At 34.8% G+C, this 18958-nt stretch overlaps 1 protein-coding gene across 1 annotated transcript in view; it reads right to left on the bottom strand.

Annotated features, from left to right (window-relative positions):
* CCDC73 (coiled-coil domain containing 73) overlaps positions 1 to 18958 on the bottom strand; it is a 57606-nt gene that overhangs the window by 23560 nt on the left and 15088 nt on the right. Inside the window, exons 5-8 of the mRNA XM_027778433.2 lie at positions 17003 to 17077; positions 14895 to 14933; positions 8117 to 8252; positions 5231 to 5310 (exon numbers count right to left, since the gene is read on the bottom strand). Coding sequence (XP_027634234.1) covers positions 5231 to 5310; positions 8117 to 8252; positions 14895 to 14933; positions 17003 to 17077 — 330 coding nt within the window. The remainder of the gene's footprint in view (positions 1 to 5230; positions 5311 to 8116; positions 8253 to 14894; positions 14934 to 17002; positions 17078 to 18958) is intronic.

Genomic DNA, 18958 nt, shown 5'->3' with positions numbered 1-18958 from the left:
CGCTCTGACGTTTACTCAGACAAATCGCAGAGGTTATGAATGCTGTTCACAGATAGTATCAAGAATTCTTCATGATGCCATAGTGGTGAACCAAGCATTCAGAATGGTAATAGTTTTATCTAACAACTAAGTCCAGTCTGTTTAACTTTTCTTCACAAAACTGGAATTCCATCTTATCACAGACCAATGGTTTAACTGTTCTGGACAAAATCATATAACAGTACAAAGAAATAGGGAAGATTACATTGTATTTTAAATTTACAAATGTAAAGTTTTACAGAAAATAGAAGCACAGGTACTACTTTTAAATAAATCTTTTTTTTTGGGTTTTTTTTTTTTTCTAGAGGCTGCATTTCTTATGTATTTTAGGCATAAATAAATCTAAAATGATCTAGTAAGTACTAAGTGGGATTGCACAATCAACTGTAGAACCCAAAGACAGCAAAGCTTTAGAATTGTGATATTGTGCAAGCTAGTAAAGCTTTTTCCATCTTCTGCCATGAAAACATGTATTAGTTGTAGTGTTTTTACTGGAAAGCTCTGTGATGAAATATGCAAGGAGAGTTCCTACATTTAAGGGGCAGGAGGTTCAAGCAATTTTAACTTTGTAAAAGCAAAAAGCTGCACTGTGCCAACCTTTACAGAGAACTACATTGATGGTATATAGAACACAGCTAACAGGTTGTGTGCTACACAAGCAGGTGCAAAAGCCCACTATGGGATCTGATATCATATATTTTCCAAAACTCAGAGTTTATTGTGTGCATAAAAATCTTATTACTTATTTTGTTGTGGAGAAAGAACATGTCACACTAAGTAAATCATGCCCTTGAGGTAGAAAAAATGACTGGATTTTCTTCTTTGTATATAGCAGGTGAATATATATATAATACATCTGCAATCAAACACAGATCTGCTTATCTAGCAAAGCTGTAGGCAGAAAAAACCAAACCCAACAAACAACCAGAAACCAACACAAATCCTAAAAGAACCGACACAAACCCGACCACAAAAAATAACGGGAAGGTTTTCTATGGTGAGTGAAAGCAGAAACTATGTAGCTCTGAAAATAACACAAAATCATTTTATACATACATAGGTATATTTTCTTGTATTCTGAAATGAAAAAAAAATTTCGCCCCCAGAGGCTTTGCTTCTTTTCCTAGTAGCTTTCTGTCATTAATAAGATTACCGGTAGTATTCAGAACCCTATAAATTAAATTGAATCTGGAAAATAATTTTATCAGGTTTGGGGGAATGCTAAGAAAGAATGATAAGGCTTTAAACCTTTTCCTTTGATGTGTTGCTAGCAGCCAACGCTTAGGGACATGGTTTCAGAAACACTTCAAGTCAGCACAAGTCAAGAGTGTCACAAAAGAAACAGTCCTGCTCCTTAAACGTGTTCTCCTTTTGCCAGTTAACATAAGCTAAAACTTCCCCTTTCATTTGGTAAAATGTAGTTTTGATCAATACAAAGTTTTCATGCTGCTTTCCCTCAAGGCCGCACAAACACATTTGCCAGCTTGAAGAGGTGGTATGGGACTGGAAAAGCAGCCAGCGCAGGCAGATGTAACCATTTCCCAGAACAGTGCTGATATCGTACACAAACTTTAACTGTATCCAAAATCACAACTCTATCTTTTCACTCCCTTCTTAGATTGGTGCAATTGTCTTGTAATCTTTCAGGCCTTGAGCAGCATAACTCTCTTTTTAAGCAGCAGAATGAAAGACACGTTTTCCTTGGCCAGATTTCATTGCAAGCATTTTCATAGTGATTGAAAAGAATGCCACCACACTGAATATCTCAATGTTCAAATCCTAAAATAAATGTTGCTGAAAAGGAGGTTATGCCACAGTGTGTTATGATAAGACTTAGGAACTGGACTTGTAAGCGGGCAATGTCAAGAGAAAACTACAACCTCTCTAAATAATATTTTTTCCACAAATCCCAGAAGACTAAACCGGTGCAGCCTGGACCTCAGCTTAACCCAGGTTTTACTGTTGTATATGTTTAAACATACCCATCACATACTTGTAATTTCATTACAATTGGAGATTATTTTTATCCATAAATGCTGAACAGCATTCACTAACTTTATATTCCCCTTAAGAACAAATGTGTGAGATCATCCTGGTCTGAGTCAAAGTAATGGCTGTGATAAGAGCTGACAGCCAAATCAAGATTTTCGTACTATGGATAGTCATTCCCACTCCAGCACTGAGTCTATACAGGAAAGAAGTTTGAACCCACAAGTTGTCAGAGCTGTTAGAGGTCAGTCAAGTCTCCAAGGCAGATAAACCCAGCTTTCCAAGCTGTTCCAACTTGTGCTGACTTCTTTCAGTTACGTAGCAAGTGAAAACCAATTGGTAATCCCTCTTTCAAACTCTCTAAATATCAAAAGTTTTCTCACTGCTTTGTACCTCTTGTAGGTCCCTTCAGCTCTGCAACAGATACATTCCCCAACAAGGGAAAACACTTGACTGCTCTAAGCTCACTTTTGCAATGGTTAGGCTCATTACAAGCTAACCACAATGAAATGCAACTAGCTCAGGACGCTACTTACTTGGTTCAAGCACTTTTTCTCTATTCTTTTGCAGTGACCCAAAACACGAGCCCACAGCCCCTCACAAACAGAAGTTGTACTGAACTAACACGTGCCATTACAGATACAGTTCAGAAATGCACTCTCTCACTACATAACTTTCCAGAAATGTTTAAAAGCAAACTTGAAATAGGGAATATTGAAAAGGGGCTGTATTTTTTACTCTATTGTTCATTTTTAACTGTTTTTACAGAAATTCTGTGTTTTGAGGAAAAAGGCATGTCTTTCTATTATATACAACTTTTATTTATAAAACCATATTTGCAAATAAAAAAAAGCCTCACTTTTTTTGCAAAATAAGGCATTGCCACAGCAAAGTTCTGTGGCACTACATGAATATTAAAATGCTAAGAAATTAAATTCCAGTTCAGTTTTCTGCCATCATTCAGAATAGGATGGTCAAATACTAAACAACCAATAAAAAATTCAGAAACAACCATGATAAAGGCATTTCCTGGTGAATTGAGGAAGCCAGATTAAGTTTCAGTTGGCCCCTTCTTCTGCTTATTTAAAAGTATTTTATTTAAAATGCATCACCCATGACCATAAGAATCAGGAGTATAGCTGAAAAGAAATAATGGATCAAGCAATATATTTGATTACTGGGGTACATAAATCACTATCAGTCTCTCTTATGCACCTCTGTTACTCACAAATTTTACCACGTAAAATTTTTTTCTTACCTCTCAAATTACTTACCCTCAGAGAATTCCAAGTAATTAATTATTCTTGGTTTCTTAACAAAAATCAACAAATCTAATTTACTGTGATGCTTAAAAATTTCTAAACCTCCTAAATTTTTATATTCACAATATATTACAATAGAAGATATCCTGCATTTTAAATGAATGTCCCTCTTTTTGTCACATAAAAATTATTTATCCTTTTAAAAATGAATTGTACAGTTGAAGTGTACCCTATGTACACAAGACAAAGTTGCCCTCAGACTTTCATGGCTATGATGTTATTAGCATTCCAACAAATACAGCTTTTCTATAGAGGAAAGTTGTTATCACCGACAACTTCCAGTATCTTGCTGTTGCTCTTCCATCCATCAAATATTTCAGATAAATATATATAGTTTTTTATATATAATACATATAACCTATCATTTGAGTTATACAGCTAAATAAAAATCTCTAAAAGCCACATAACCTGTGATTTAGAAAATGAGACTTATTCCACTGTTCTGCTTTACTGTTATTGTGTTTCTTAGTCTGCTTATATGATGGTAGAGTTCTGAAATCTTTGAGACCAGTCACTTCAAAACTTACCTTTTCGACACTGAGGTTTGCCATGTTATATTCTAGTACATAAGTGAACAAATCTGGATTGAATTCCTGATTATTCTTTACTGTAGCTAGAATATTTTCACATATTAAATATAAAAATTAAGCAAAGCACTAAAGAAAGTAAGAATGAAACAATCCTAAACTGTCTCTATTTCAAGATAAAAGTTAATTTTAAGTCAGGCTTCTAGAGGCATCATACTCCAAAGAACCTTTAACAATAAGAGGCTGTATGCTCTTAGAGTAAAGAAAACAACACTAGTTTCAAGAAGAATTTTCAAGTACTTCTGAAGAATTTTCAAGTACTTCTGTACCTTCAAATCTCATTTTTCAGGCACAAAAATGGCACATAAAAGTCCAGTTTTTGATCAATTTAACCCAAATATAAAATAGTCATAGTCTCTTTTCCTCATTTACAAATTATCTCCCCTTCCCCTTTTTGTTTTGCAAGAAATTAAAAAAATTTGCAGATTCCATGGTAGTCCAAACAGTTCATCCAGAAGCTGGGGATTAACATTAGGCCAAGAAGCTGAGAACAATCATGCATTTGTTCCCTGCCTAAAATCCTGAGAGAATCAAACGGGAAAAAAAAAGTAAAATATAAAGATAAGGAGATGTGAAAAAGATGTGGTATGGAAAGATACTGAGTTTACAGGACAATTTTGACGTCAGAGGGTCCCTTTGCTTTTCTCCTGTTAACACTTAAACAGTTCAAAGGGAAATGAGAACTTTATTCTTCCCACCATTACATATGCTTAAGAGTGCAACTCAGAAGTGTACCTGGCAAATACCAGTTTCTGAATAGAAAAGGGCAGAAAAGAGCTTAATGGCCAGGCAACTTCTTTGTCCATAGTATCACTGTTAGCTAATGTCTCAGTTCCCCTGTCACAAAATTCTCCCATTTCTGATGAACATTCAGTTACACTTTTTATCCTACATTCAAGCTACCTGCTTGCTTCTATGACAACTACTCTTCAATGTTCTATCTCTCTTTGACTAAACTGAAACACCATTGCTACCTTTCCATATGAGATGGGAGAAGCAATGAGAACACAGCGCAGCAGAGTAAGAGAGGCTGCTAATAATTAACAAGAAATAAGTAGGACACTATAAGGTAAATAAAAATTCCCAAGTTACAGAAATTACTCAGAGCTGCTCCAATTTTAATTGGCATTCATCTGAAGTATCTGTGCACAACAAGGAAGCATAGCCTAATGTAGCCATTAGTTATAGAAAGAAGAACAGTTCTGCTGCTTGTCCACTACTTCTATTCTACGGTAGCTTGTAGAAGTCCCAAAGAATCCCAGATATACATTCAGAAATGCATACTATACTTACTTCCTTCAGATTACTTATTTCAGTCTCTTGTCTTTTATTCACTGATGTTAGCTTCTTATTAAGCTGTACTGCTTCCTGTACTTAAAACAGAAGATAAAACAGGTAAATAAATAGTTTCATATTTGAATGAATATTTTATAACTGCAATGTATGTGTATCACATTTATAAAATAATTAAACATCTTTATGGAAAGAAGACGACTGAAAATATGACTCAACTACTTTCTCTGTACAGTGTGATACTAACTGGAGGATGACACAGGTGGTACCAGTTGTTCTATACGTCAAATGACTTTTCAGTATGTTGGTCTGCCTTTTTTAAAATTTATTTGTAATTTAATTTTTAGTGTCATTTGATGTCGCTTTATTAAGATCATTTATCTGTGAACTTTTAATCTTAGTTTTGTTTAACTAAAGCTTTGCTTGAAATTTTCTGATGAGTTTACTTTCAGAGGAACACAGAACATAACGCACCACAGAAATTCACATAACTGAGTTAACAGATGTACAGAGTTATATGCATACAGGACATGGAAGACTGCAAACAGCAGAGGATAATGGAGAAGAAAACTCTAGGAATAATCTCTGCCCCTTTTAAAAGGGAAGGGAATTCTCTCTTAGACTTTATTGAGGCCAAGATATTACTGGAAAATTGCTGGAAGTTTCACAATGAAAAGCTGAAGATATTCACTGGTCCCTGTACTTTTTCAGTCACCTCTATTCAACCTTAGTATTTTAATCCTCTCAGGTCTCTCTTCAGCCTTTTCTATTCCCTGTTTCCTCTTCATTCAGTCCTAATCTTTTTTCTTTTTTTTTCTCAAAAAGCTTCTGGCACAACACTTGAATAAAGAACTCTAGACACTCCATCACACCCAGAAAGTCCTTTCCTTTTCTGTTAAAGATGATAAGTGTCATGGAAAACGATGGACAACAGGCTTACAATGCAATAAGCAGTTTTGCAGTTTTATGTGTGAATTTGTGCTTAACAAATGAAAATACTTAAGAATGTAACACATATCTTCTGATACAACTTAGAAAACACCCCACGGAAACAAGCAAACAAAATGTGGTAAAATTCTGTCTTTCAGCAAGAGTCATGTTCACTCTCTAGCTTTAAAATACTAATACTGGGACATTGGTTAGGCAATAAAGTTTTAGATTTACAACAAATTGTGGTATTTTCCCATACAGCACTGTTAACATATCAATTTTCACTTTCTTGTTTCCCTACGTACTGCTTTAATACAGCAGATAAAGAACAACAGTTTACAGATTTAAACAATTTACATAAAAAACGGCTTGTAGATTTTCTGCCTGACTTTTCCACTGACTGCAGTTTCTTGTTCAGAATTTACAAGTTACCTACATGCCCATTGCATGTCTTACTGCAATGCAAATTGAATTCTCTCTGCAGTAAAAGACACACTGGAGTAAAACTGGTGAATAGATTGGCTTCTGGAATAGAAGTTTGTAACATATTTAATCTTGTCTAGAGGTTGATTTTGAAATTACTCATAAATATAAGTAGAAACATGGCAAAAAGCATTTATATATGCTTCAAATAGTGTAAATACTGAAAGTAAATGTTATTTCTCCATGAAATTGCAAGAAGACTTTTCTGTATAGAAGAGTCGCACCCAATATAAATAAAAAGGAAAACACAGGAATGTTTTGTTATTTTTAATATTAAATATTAGCCTATTTTAAAAAATGGAATACAAAAAGGTATTGAGGTATTGATACATCACAAATAGACATAGAACATGTTACCAAGTTATTCAAACTTACCTGAAAAGATATTTGATTTCAGGCAGAGAAAACCCAAACTTACAAGCTTTGGTATTTGAGAATGTGTTGGTGTTTTGGGCTGTGAGGTTTTTTGTTTGCTTGCAGGTTTTTGTTTGTTTGTTTTGAAATATACAAATACTTCTCCCTTTCCTTGAAAAAACAATACTTATTTTTATTTACATGCTGTGTATGTGTTTACACGGATGAAAACTTCAGGCACACAAAACAATCTGCAAGTCCATATTCTACACATACACTGTGATGTTTGCATAGAAATCTTTTACTTTGTTATGAGAAACAAAGATTTCTCTCTCAAATTAATAGGTACAAAACTTCATTTAAATGAGGTACTTTTATTTTACAGATAAAAATATATATTTATATAAAAGTACGTGGAATAATATTTCTGTGTATTAGTAGTTTCACAAATAATTCTGTTATGTTTCATCACATGAATAGGGATATGGTAAAGATGTGTAAAGCTTAAATAGACGTAGTGAGAATCTACATAACAATGATAACTGCATAAAATTACTCATACCACCCTATTAATTTACTGGTTTTAAGATGTTATATTTGTGTACAAGAAAACAATTTTTATTATTTCATTAATGTTTTCTGTCCATTTTGCAATATTAAACCTACTTTTAAAAGGCTTTATTTTCCACTATTTGCTAATTCCTTTACTTTCAACCTCTCATTTGAGCTTGTACAGCTGTTTAAGTTGATTATGCTGAATGGCAACAGGAAACTGATCCAAATTAAGTGTAATTTATTTTTTTTAAAAAGTGTGGGTCTGCTGCTGGATTGTTTTGAACACAAATCAGCTCCTTGCTATAATTTATATGCAGTCACACACATAACTGCAGTAGTGTATCAACAAATTGCAGAAGAGGTACAGGGCCTGTGCTGCTTAACCTGGCATTGTCACAGAAAGAAACACTGAGGAAGCTACTGAGGTACAGTAATTGTCAGTTGTTCTATTTGATGCTTGGCACAGGGGAGCTGATGTTTTTTCTGAATTGTCAGGTTTCTCCAACTCGGAGTTTTCGATACACAGCAAAAACAAATGCTGGAGGACATTTAAGACATACATACCACTGTGCTCTAGTTTTCCATGAACACCTTTTATGATTCCAAACTGACACGCAAGAGTGGCATAACACCTCTCAACTTCATTCAGTTTCTTATGATGCTCCTCTTTTGCTGTTAAGTGCATCTGTAATTTTTGATCCTGTTAGAAACATAAATGAAGCACCTGCTTAACGACAGTAACTCGTATGTATAAATCAACTCTCCCAATGCTTTTTAATGTAATAGCATACATGCTGAGACACAATATCTCAGTTGTCTATTTCATATCTAATGATCAATTCCCATTTCCAAATAGCACCCCATACCAAAGACCTTCACCTGTGTGTTAGATTATCAAAAAAAAGCACTTTAGCATATTTCATTAAGTTGTCCCATGTATTTAGGAGAACTTTCATGTAAACATCTGCAGTATTGTATTAACTGTTTTCAAATCCTGGTGTCAAGTTTTCCTTTGTTATGTGATGTAAACACGTTATTTAATCTGCCATTGTACTGTGAACATAGCCTAACATGCTAATGCTGCCTGTGGTTTACACTCATCCTCCTGTGCTACCACTCAGTACAGCATTACATTCTCATATTCCTTTGATGTATGATGTCCATGCAGTTTAATGCAGTTCCCACCCTACCTCAGTTATTCAGATTGGGGCTGTACCTGCCCACATCTTTGGCTGCAGATTCAAAACGATACAGCAGCTTCAGCAGCAATATATTTGTACCTCGTTGCCCTGGCTGCTTATTTGTTCCTTCTCTAGTATTAAACCAAATATATCATGCTCTCAGGTCACAGCAATGCAACAAAATATGGGGCCCAATTAAAAACTCTAGATAGCTTAAATCACAGCTCCCACAACCCGTTTGTTGTCTCAGCACCTTGACGGAGGAGCACAGGGCAGAAACAAGTAAGTGGCTGGAGGCAGGTAAGAGTAGGATCTCCTTAAACTTTGGCAACAGTGCTAGCACATGCATCATGAAAATAAAGCCTACAAATGTTTATGGTCTCCTGTTACATAACAGAAGCAATTTCTGATGCAAACAGTGTTCAGTCTGCTTTGTAAAGCCACTAGTAAAAGTACTGTCTTTCTTTATGGTCTTAAACACTTTCCAGCATAACATGGTTTTAATTAACAAGGAAAACTTGTTACGCCATATTGCAATACAAATGCAAACAAAAGTAGTGGGCTTTTTTCAATACAGCATTGTTCAAAGTATAGGGCCAGTATGATGACCAAGGGATTTGAGCACCTGACATGCACGGAGAGGCTGGGGGAGCTGTGACTGTTCAGCCTGGAGAAGAGGTGACTCTGGGGGATGTGATAAATGTGTATACATACTAGGGGAGGGGGCAATAAAGACAACAGAGCCAGACTCCTCTTAGTGGTGCCCACTGACACAGAGTGAAATACAGGAAATTTCACTCAAACCCGAGGGGGGGAAAAGTTATTGTATGGGTGGTCGAACATTGGAACAGGTAGCACAGACAGGCTACAGAGTCTATCTGTGCAGATATTAAAACACCTGACTAGACATGGCTCTGTGCACCCAGCTCTAACTGAGCCTGCTTTGAGCAGGGCAGGGTCAGACTAAGCCATCTCCAGAGATGTCCCGCAGCCTCATCCATTCCAGTTCTGGGATTTTTAAAAATGACACAGAGCAATGCCAATTAGGAGAGAAAATTTGTGCATTTGACAAACCTAAATAAAGATTTTCAATATACTTGCTGAAACACAGAAGTGCATCAACTAATTCTAAAGAGTGGTGGTGACTGATTTAAATTAGTGAAACTAGTGCAGATTCATTCCCTGTGCTTCCCAGGAAAGTGTAAGTAACCTTTTACTGAGTAATTATTAATTCCTCAGTATCAATTATCAGATGTAGCATCTTGAAATTTGATGAATTCACTTCTACTTTAAGATTATGTATCAGGAAGGGGGGGGCACATTCTAACTACTTTTGTACATTCTAACTACTTTTGTAAGCATCTAACACTGTATTTTTATTTCTGTTAACATATTGGCCCAAGCAGTATCTTATTGCTATGAACCCACATGGTCATTAAGTAAAAAGTATAAATTTAACGAATTTTACCAATCTCTCCCTTGTATTGTGAAGGAGTGATTGAAAATACATGTTCACAGGAAACTATATTCAGTGACACGTGCACTTTTTTTAAAAGTTATTATATTTTTTTCATATACACTAAGTTTTTTGTGTTCCTCTTTATACTGTATTATTGTTAATAGCTTTTTAAGTATCATTTTGTCAATTTTTCAATTAATTTTCTCTGAAGAGAGTGCGATAAATTAATCCCTCAGAAAAGATATGCATGTATTTAGACACCTAATCTATTTATAATCTACAATAGAGTAACACAGCAACTAAAATTAATTGGGCCAAACTCATTCCTGTGTGTAAATTTCAAGTTGCACAAGGACAAATCTGGCCCAGTCTCTGTCTTCTGCAAGGCTCCATTTCCATACAGTAACAAATGCAATACATGTCCAAGCATCAGAGGATAATAAAAGCTGATAGTAATCAAAAGAAATGACCAACATAAGGCTAGCAAAACAGAATATACAATACAAATTTCTCATGTTTTATAAGGTATGAAATTAAATACACTACAGCAAATGGAAAGTCATAATGGAAGCATTGGCAAAGAAACACCACCACTTACAGAATCACTACAAGGAATGTAGGTTGTGAATGCTCGTATACTTCCTCTTTTTCTTAATCATAAGTAAACTGTTGAAGACCTGTGCTTAACTAACACTAGGATGTAGATATTATAACAACAACAAAAAAAAAAAAAAAAAAAAAAGGGAAAGTTATATTTGTTTTTCCTGACAGTCATTCAGGTATATTTATTCTGAGAGATTAACGAACAGGGAGGCATTGCTAATCTGAGTCTCAAACAAGTTGTGGCAAGATCTGACTTTTTTGCACTGTCTTTTATATGGATTTTTCTTAGCCTTCTCCCAATTTCTTTCTTAAGTCAGCAAGACAATGTTAGTCCCTCCTCCTCACTAGAAAAGTAGAAATATACTTTAGTTATTTTCCAGGGCTCTTTCCAGTGAGAAAAGGAATCAGCCTGCTATATCCTCAAGAGTTTTATTAAGAGCTTACCACTTGCCTAAATATGATTTTTGATGACAAGCTGCACTCCAGGCTTAGTGCACAGTAAAATAAAAGCCAGAGTATGTGATTCTTCTGCTCACAGTGAAATGGTCTGAAAACATTCTTCCACAGAAGACAATCAAGAAACACCAGGAGACACTGTAGGACAGGGAGGGTATGACCCTGGAGCTGGAGTAAGACCCACAGAATCTTGGTGGTTCTTCCTAATGTCTGATACTGCAAGAACAGGAATTATTGCCCTGCCCTCCACCAGTAATAAAGATAAGCTGGGATGGGGAGTGGAACTGATTGTGGCCATATGGTTTGTTGAGGCACAATGATTTCTTGGTGGAACTAGACCAGAGAAATAGCTCAGGGTCAGGTAGGTGACTGGAGGAAGACAAAGAGGGAATTGCTCATATCTCAAAGATATTCTGGAAATTGAGCCACTACTCAGAGTGACTCAGTGAAGCAGAAGGTGGTAATCGGGAGGTGAAAGTGTCAGAGAAACAAAGATGTAACGGCACGGAGACCTAGGGCAAGAGCATGTCAAAATTATGCCAAGGGTTACCAATTGCAAATCTTTAAAATACAAAGTTTTTTCCACAATAGTTCCTTCAGTTGCCACCATTTTTCTACTTAAAAATAATTATTTTTAATTTATACTGTATCACTGCCCTCCCACTGTATTTTTAAGCAACAGAGTATAATTACAGGCAAATTCCTAAAATATATGGAAGGGAAATAAAAATAACATTCCTATCTTAGATTATTAAGAGAAAACCAACATTTAAAAGTACATTTACTTAACATTTTACAGCAATTAATTTTTCATTAATTTGGCCACTACTTCTATATTAGAAAACTAAATGGTGGCAGAGAAGCTCTCAGGAAAGGCCTATACCATTTTAAAAATATCCCTGACACATTTTGGCCTTTGCCAAGCAGTACTCATGCAAGCAGCTCCTGGGCACAGTTCAGGAGGCTGCTGAGAACAATGCGGGTTATCTGGATGCAGCTCCCCTCTTTTTTGAGGAGTAGTAGAGTTTAATGAACCTAGACCATTTCATATCACTTGACTGCAGCTCCATTAAATGATCTCACAAACGTAGTTTACAATATAAACAGTCAGCAAGTGAAAATAGACTAATTACCAGTCATTCAAAGAGGCAGTCACTCCATCTACTTTACTCACTAATATTGATGCACCTTGTAGAGAGGGGATGTCTCTCCTTTGACTATACAGATATCTTGCACTCTAAATTTGCTCTTCTGAACTGCACACAAGATTTGATCTATAAACGAGCCAACACTAGCCTTAATCTCATTCTTGTCTTTTTTATATTTTAGCACCAAGATATATATTTAAGATTTAGGTACTGCAGAAGACAAATAACTCTAAATGCTCACTCTCTCAGAGATGCCCAGGATCAGACAATGCTAGTTAACAAGGGAACACATGAACAGATGCTACACCTGAGTTCTAGCATTCTTCATTGTATCACCTGCCAGGAAGTTAATGAAGGAGGAAACCAAGACCTGACCAAGGCCATTTTCCTCCAGTTATTTCTTTATTTCAGCAGCAAAAAAAATAGCACAATACAGAATCCATATTCAGGCATATTCCGTCAAGACAACTAGCTTTGTAGTAATCATCCTGTAGCCGCCTGACTGCATGAGTGCTACTATGCACTTGCAGTGAGGTGCAAAGTGACTACATCACACACAATAATCAACACTTTTACAATGGAAACAAAGGAAAGATGGAAGAAAAACGAATCCTTTATTTCTTTGTCTCTATACAGTCTATCAGTATGAAACAACAAAATATGCTAGAATTTTGGAATAGCGGATATCAGCACTGAAGTTTTCACATAAACTCAACTGGATAGCATGCTAAAATATGATGTATATGCAAAATACTAACACTGCATATACTAGACTAAAAAAACAGAATTAAAGGAACAAAACCAGAAAAAAATGCTGCATCAGTAAAGGGGTGCTCAACCCCAGCACACACGAAAGCTACTTTACTGAATGGCAGGGCTTCTAAAGTGCCGGATATAAACTAAACAGCACACCTGCTTACTTCCAAAACACTGGCCAAGGCATGATCTAATTTGTCTTAAACAAACTTAAAACTAAAATAGAAATGGGTCTCAAACAAATTAATGGTTTGGAATTTCATCCATTTACTTTTAAACATTTTGCTATTTGTGATAACTGACTGCAAGTCTACATGGGCTACTACTACTTTGATCCCTAGAACACCCTTTTATTTCAGTGCAACTACTCAGAGTGAAGTTGATAGAATTTGATCTGGTCTCAAATTGTATTAGCCTGCTACTGCATAAGGTTGTAGGAAAGAATTAATTTCTGTTTACCTTGCATATTTTTATTTTCATCATTTCATATCAGACCATCTTCTATAAATACAGCCAAACCATATATTATGTTTAGTGCTACATGCAAAATAAGATTTCTAATATCTTGTCCCCGCTGAATAGCACTTTTAATAATACTCTGTATCAAAGTCACAGTACCCCAATGTTTTAAAAATAGTCAAATAATCAATTATTGAAAAGTTTATAAACATAAGGAAAGGAAGATATTCAAGCAGCACAGATGCATTTCTAGCTTACAGAAAAGGTGTTGTGATTTAAATATTCTCATTCATATGGAAGACTGAACTTGAAAGTTATGAAAGGAAGGTAATATGTAAAATGACCTAAATGTAAGTTCAATATTTTTTTATATTTTAAACATGTTTTTACATCAGATGCATTTTAAGAATAAATACAAGTTAAGAGTGAAGTAAGATAAAACACATTTATGTTGCCTTTGATCTTTAACTTGTAGCCTTATCTCCCAGGTCAGAGGGCACATTATTCAATTTCACCATATTTTGTGTAAAACCACTGTAGCGTTGAAGATGACTTTCAGTACAAATGTCATGGTACTTAAAGCTAAACTGGACGCTAGTTTTTTGAGCTTCTTAATTAAAATCACAGTTTGTAATGGTCTGACAATATTATCTTTACTCTTTCCAGTTGAGCAGCAGAATTTTCACAGCATTTATTCAATCAAGCTTAGCAGTTGTTCTGCAGCTCACTCTTTCAATTCCTAAAACAGACAACAGGGTTCAGAGCAACTCTGCTGTCACTCTGTATAAATTTATTCTCTGTGTCAAAGGGTGTAAGCTGGACTGGATGAAATCTAAACTGTTCAGGGGAACTGATGTTAAGAAGTAATTCTGAAGAGTGAAAAAAAGGGTGAGAGGGAAAACATCAGTTTTTCTCAAAAACAAAACTAAAAACTGCTTGGAATTCTCTACTACTTCTTTGAGACAAATATGCTAAATGTTATAAGAGTAACATAATTACCTTATTCAAATCTAATCTAGAAAGGCAACAAATGAACCAATTGTACTTTAATTCAGGGAGAAAAAATTCCACATGCTAAACAGCAGCTATCACACTATAAAAATCTGAAGATGTTGTATTTGAAAGTTTTTCAGATTCAAAGCTGGTACCACCTCTTTTGGTTATTTGTAATAATTATCACATATCACTTAACAGTTGGTTAGTATTTGCATTATACTCTAAGCAGATATTCTCTTTTCTTAAAAGCTGTTCCTTATTTTTTACTTTTATTAATTTCTTACCATTTCGTTCAGTTTCTTTTGTAAAGTGTATTTTGAAATCTGTGAAATGAACAAGAGATTCATTAAATTGTGGCTATGTTTTTTTAATGTCAATCTGCATTTTCATACCTACAATTTAATTGCATTTATTGCCCATCCAATACAGTAATACTGGGTTCGAATTAATGATTACACTATTTCTTTTATTATTATATTCAATTTACAAAATTTCAATTCAATATTTAAATGATGTAAAAATTCTTTACACAAATTGTTACTAGAGGAGTTTTGAAAAATGCATAAAACCTTGTGTTTTCTGAGATGTATCAGAAAAATAACATGTAAATGGACTACAGTCTGTAAACTAGACTCTTAAAAATAACCAGAGAAGAAAACAGAGATAGAAATGAAAGTATTCCTCAAGTCCTAGAGGAATGTAAGTGTGTTCCCTGTTGGAAAAAAGAATTCTCGGTAGATATTCTAAATGGCGGCATACAAAGACACATTGTACCAGTCTTGCATGCTTTAATAATATAAGACTGACATTTGAAGTCATTAACACTATTTCTCATACACCACTGACATCAGAGAATTTTAACTTGTATAATACTTAAGATTGCAAGAGCTTTAGTCTCTATATCTCTTAGAACGTTTAAAGAAACATCAACAATGTCTAGGGGGGGAAAAAAGAAATGTCAAAGAACCCTGTGTGTAAATCTTACACAGAAAATACTATTTCTAGGGAAAAAAACCCAACAATCTAAGCCTAGAAAACAATAATTTTAAGGTAGAATTTTGGCTCTCCTGGATAGATAAGGCTACAGAACCAAATTAGAAATTCCTCACTCTTATTTTAGGCTGATTTCCAAACAAATTTTTCTGGGTCCACAGATTCATTGCGACCTCCTGCTTCCTCAAGCCACAGCAGAATTTCCTAGATCTGAACTATACTGCTACAAAAATATTTGGGGTGTGAACATTAAACTTTTAATATTAAGCTTTTTTTTTAATTTCTGTTTTATCTTACAAAAGAAAAGCCAGTGGAATCTTTCATTATCCTTGCTGTCCACATACTATGTTCAGCAAGCCATGGAGGGATGTTCTCCATCATCTGTGCTATGCCAAGGTTTGATCAAGGCAACAAAACCCTTACAGCTATTGCACAGGAGGCTGGCCATGGGAATAAATTTCTTTTGCCCCTAAAATACCTTCAGTGTTAACTAAATTATTAAACAGTCTGATACCAGGTAAATGCATCCCATTATAAGAGAACATTAATTGGAACCAAACATGTTGCAAAAGAATGGGTAATAATCCATTATAACCATTTTGTTTTCAATAGAATTATTATCCCACTTAGTTTGGGGTAGAAAAAAATTAGTTCCTGGCAATACCTGAAATCTGGCAATGCATTACAATGCTAGTGCTCTTCTGTGTTGAGTTCTACTCTTTTAATCCATTTTCAACATACCTGCCTTGGTCTTTAAAAGAAAACCAAAGACTAGCTACATCTCTATGTCTTCCTTTATTTCAAGTAACTGAATCACAGTCACAACTGCTCCAACACCATGTAACAACACAAAATACAATATAGAAATAAAACCAAGTGGTACCAGGGTAAATTGTGTGTTTATCTGACAATTTTACTGACAAGCAGGCATTGGAAAGCCATGGATTAAGCAACAAATACAGAAACCTTCTAGTGAAACCAAGGAAAATAATGAAAAACACAGGTACCACTGTGAGCCGGAGGCCTAGTGTAAATTCTTGTTTCTGTTTGGGAGTCCAAACCCAGTATTTCCAGGCAGTTGAGAAATAAGAAGACAAGAATAGAAAAAAAGACTATGGAAATGAAAAAATGCACATTTCACATGCTATTTGGATTTTTACTGAGTCTGCAGATCTTCTGGAGGAAAAGAACTTTAGGAGGAAGGCTGACTTGAAGTAGTCTTGACACTGAAGGTTAGAACAGAAAGTCAATGTTGGAAAGGGAGATGTACATGTACTAAAAAGATTAAATAAGGCAGCCTTAAAAACCCTCTTAAAACAACTATTCTTACCAGTGAAAAAAACTAAAACCAAAACACTTGCGTAGCAAGGGAAGTTATTTAACAAAAATAGTAATTTACCTGTAACGCTTTTAAGGCTTCTTTCAGTCCATCAATTTCTTTTTCTTTTGTTTCCACCGCAAGTTGATATTTTCCCTTTCAACAAAAGTGGTACTTCAGGATTTGGGCAGAATAAATGCTTAGGGACATGGTTTAGTGGTGGACTTGGCAGTCCTGGGTTAACGAGTGGACTTGAGGATCTTAAAGGTCTTTTCCAATCTAAATGATTCTATGATTTACAACAAATTTATCAACAAGAATGTTACAAAAATAAAGCACTACTCTGCTATGACAGAACAATTCATAGATGAAAACAGGTGAAAATTCAGCTAAATATTTTTAAAATGTACATATATATTGCTATAAAAAGAAAAGTGAAAACTTGATAGTATATTTTCATCACTTATGACTAGCCAGCAAGTTTAAAATTTTTCTGTTCTGGGAGAGACAAGCCTGACAAGTGCAGAATTAATGTTACTTCAGTTTAGAATAAAGATACTAAATAACAAAGAAAATATCAGGTAAATCCATTTTATTATCTGCTGTAGCAGGGTCTTCACAGAAAAAACTTTCTCAGTTTTTCCAACCCACGGAAGATTAAACCATAATCTGTTATCACTAGAATTACTAAATACATGCAAGCCTAAAATATTTTATATTTTTATATTGATAGAAAAAGATATAAACACCCTTAAATATGTATATGAATGAAGTCAAAGGACTTCAGTGAAATTAAATCAGGTAAGAATCTTGGGCAGCAATCAATACAATGGAGAGCAGAATCTGATATCTCTGAAGATATCAGAGAACACACCAGGGAAAACAAATGCAACCATTCAACCACCCCTGTGTGTTCTAGTTGTTTCTGACATGGTGCTGTCTGTGCAATCCCCTGAAACCACCTTGATGAATAAAAGTACATATAATGTAAATTGGAGCAAAAATTATTCTTTGTATTCAAACTCTGTCCTGAAGCATTACAGTTTAATTTATTCTTTCAGTTACTTTGTTAAAAAGCACTGAAAGTGCTATTCAATTCAATGGAAGCACTTAGAGAACAAAAAAATAATCAGCACACAGTTTAATTCTGAAACAGTAGATGTCACAGAAAATACAAGTCAGGGACTACTACATAGGTGTGGACAAACAGGGTGTCTCAAAACAAAAACAAAAAAACCCCAACCTCCAAATGCAAGCAAGAAAATAACTAAACCAGATAATATAAATGCGGTAAACCAAGTTTACTTTGATATACTTTCAAACCAATTTTACCAGTTTGCAAATTTCTGTGCAAGTTCTTAGGAAACATATAGCATACTCATCCATTGCATCTTAATCACTAGGAAATTTAAGTGAAGCAATAGAGTCCGCATGCAGACATTCATTGACTTCACTGTCTGAAACAGGCTCCTAGTGTATCAAATGCAAATCTTTTATTCAGAAGAGGAAGCAGGCACTCAGCTTGGCATAAAAACCTTATGTAGTTAAGAAAAATCCCATAAATTCATGCTTAAGTATATCTTACTTCAGTTTAGTTCAAGTTCCTTAGGGAGATCAGCTCAGGTAAGTCAGTAAAAGCCCTATTAAAATCTTCTTTTACTAAACCAGTTAAAATCGTTATTTTTCACTAGTTCGTGGAAAAGGCTCACGATGATTTGTCCCAAACCCCCAAAACAAAGTAAATATTGCATAGCTTCAGTATAGAACTATCAAAGAACACTTTTACCGAAACTGATTTTTATCATAAGCAGATTTTAAAGTGACATTTCACAAGTAAAGTTCTGTAGAATATAAACAAAAACCCCAAAGTAATATAGGCTATAAGGAAATTTATTTTGCAAAGGCCATATTGAGAAAAATAATGTAATTGTAATATACTTAGTTTATACTTAGAACATATTTGATAAGAAAATTATAATGCCATACAAATTGTGTGCTTCATTGGATGACAAGTAACAAATAATTGTAATGCAGAGT

The sequence above is a fragment of the Falco peregrinus genome, chromosome 9 (genome assembly GCF_023634155.1).
Source record: "Falco peregrinus isolate bFalPer1 chromosome 9, bFalPer1.pri, whole genome shotgun sequence".
In the NCBI taxonomy this organism is placed as follows: Eukaryota; Metazoa; Chordata; class Aves; order Falconiformes; family Falconidae; genus Falco; species Falco peregrinus.
This window is presented reverse-complemented; position numbering and strand designations above follow the sequence as displayed.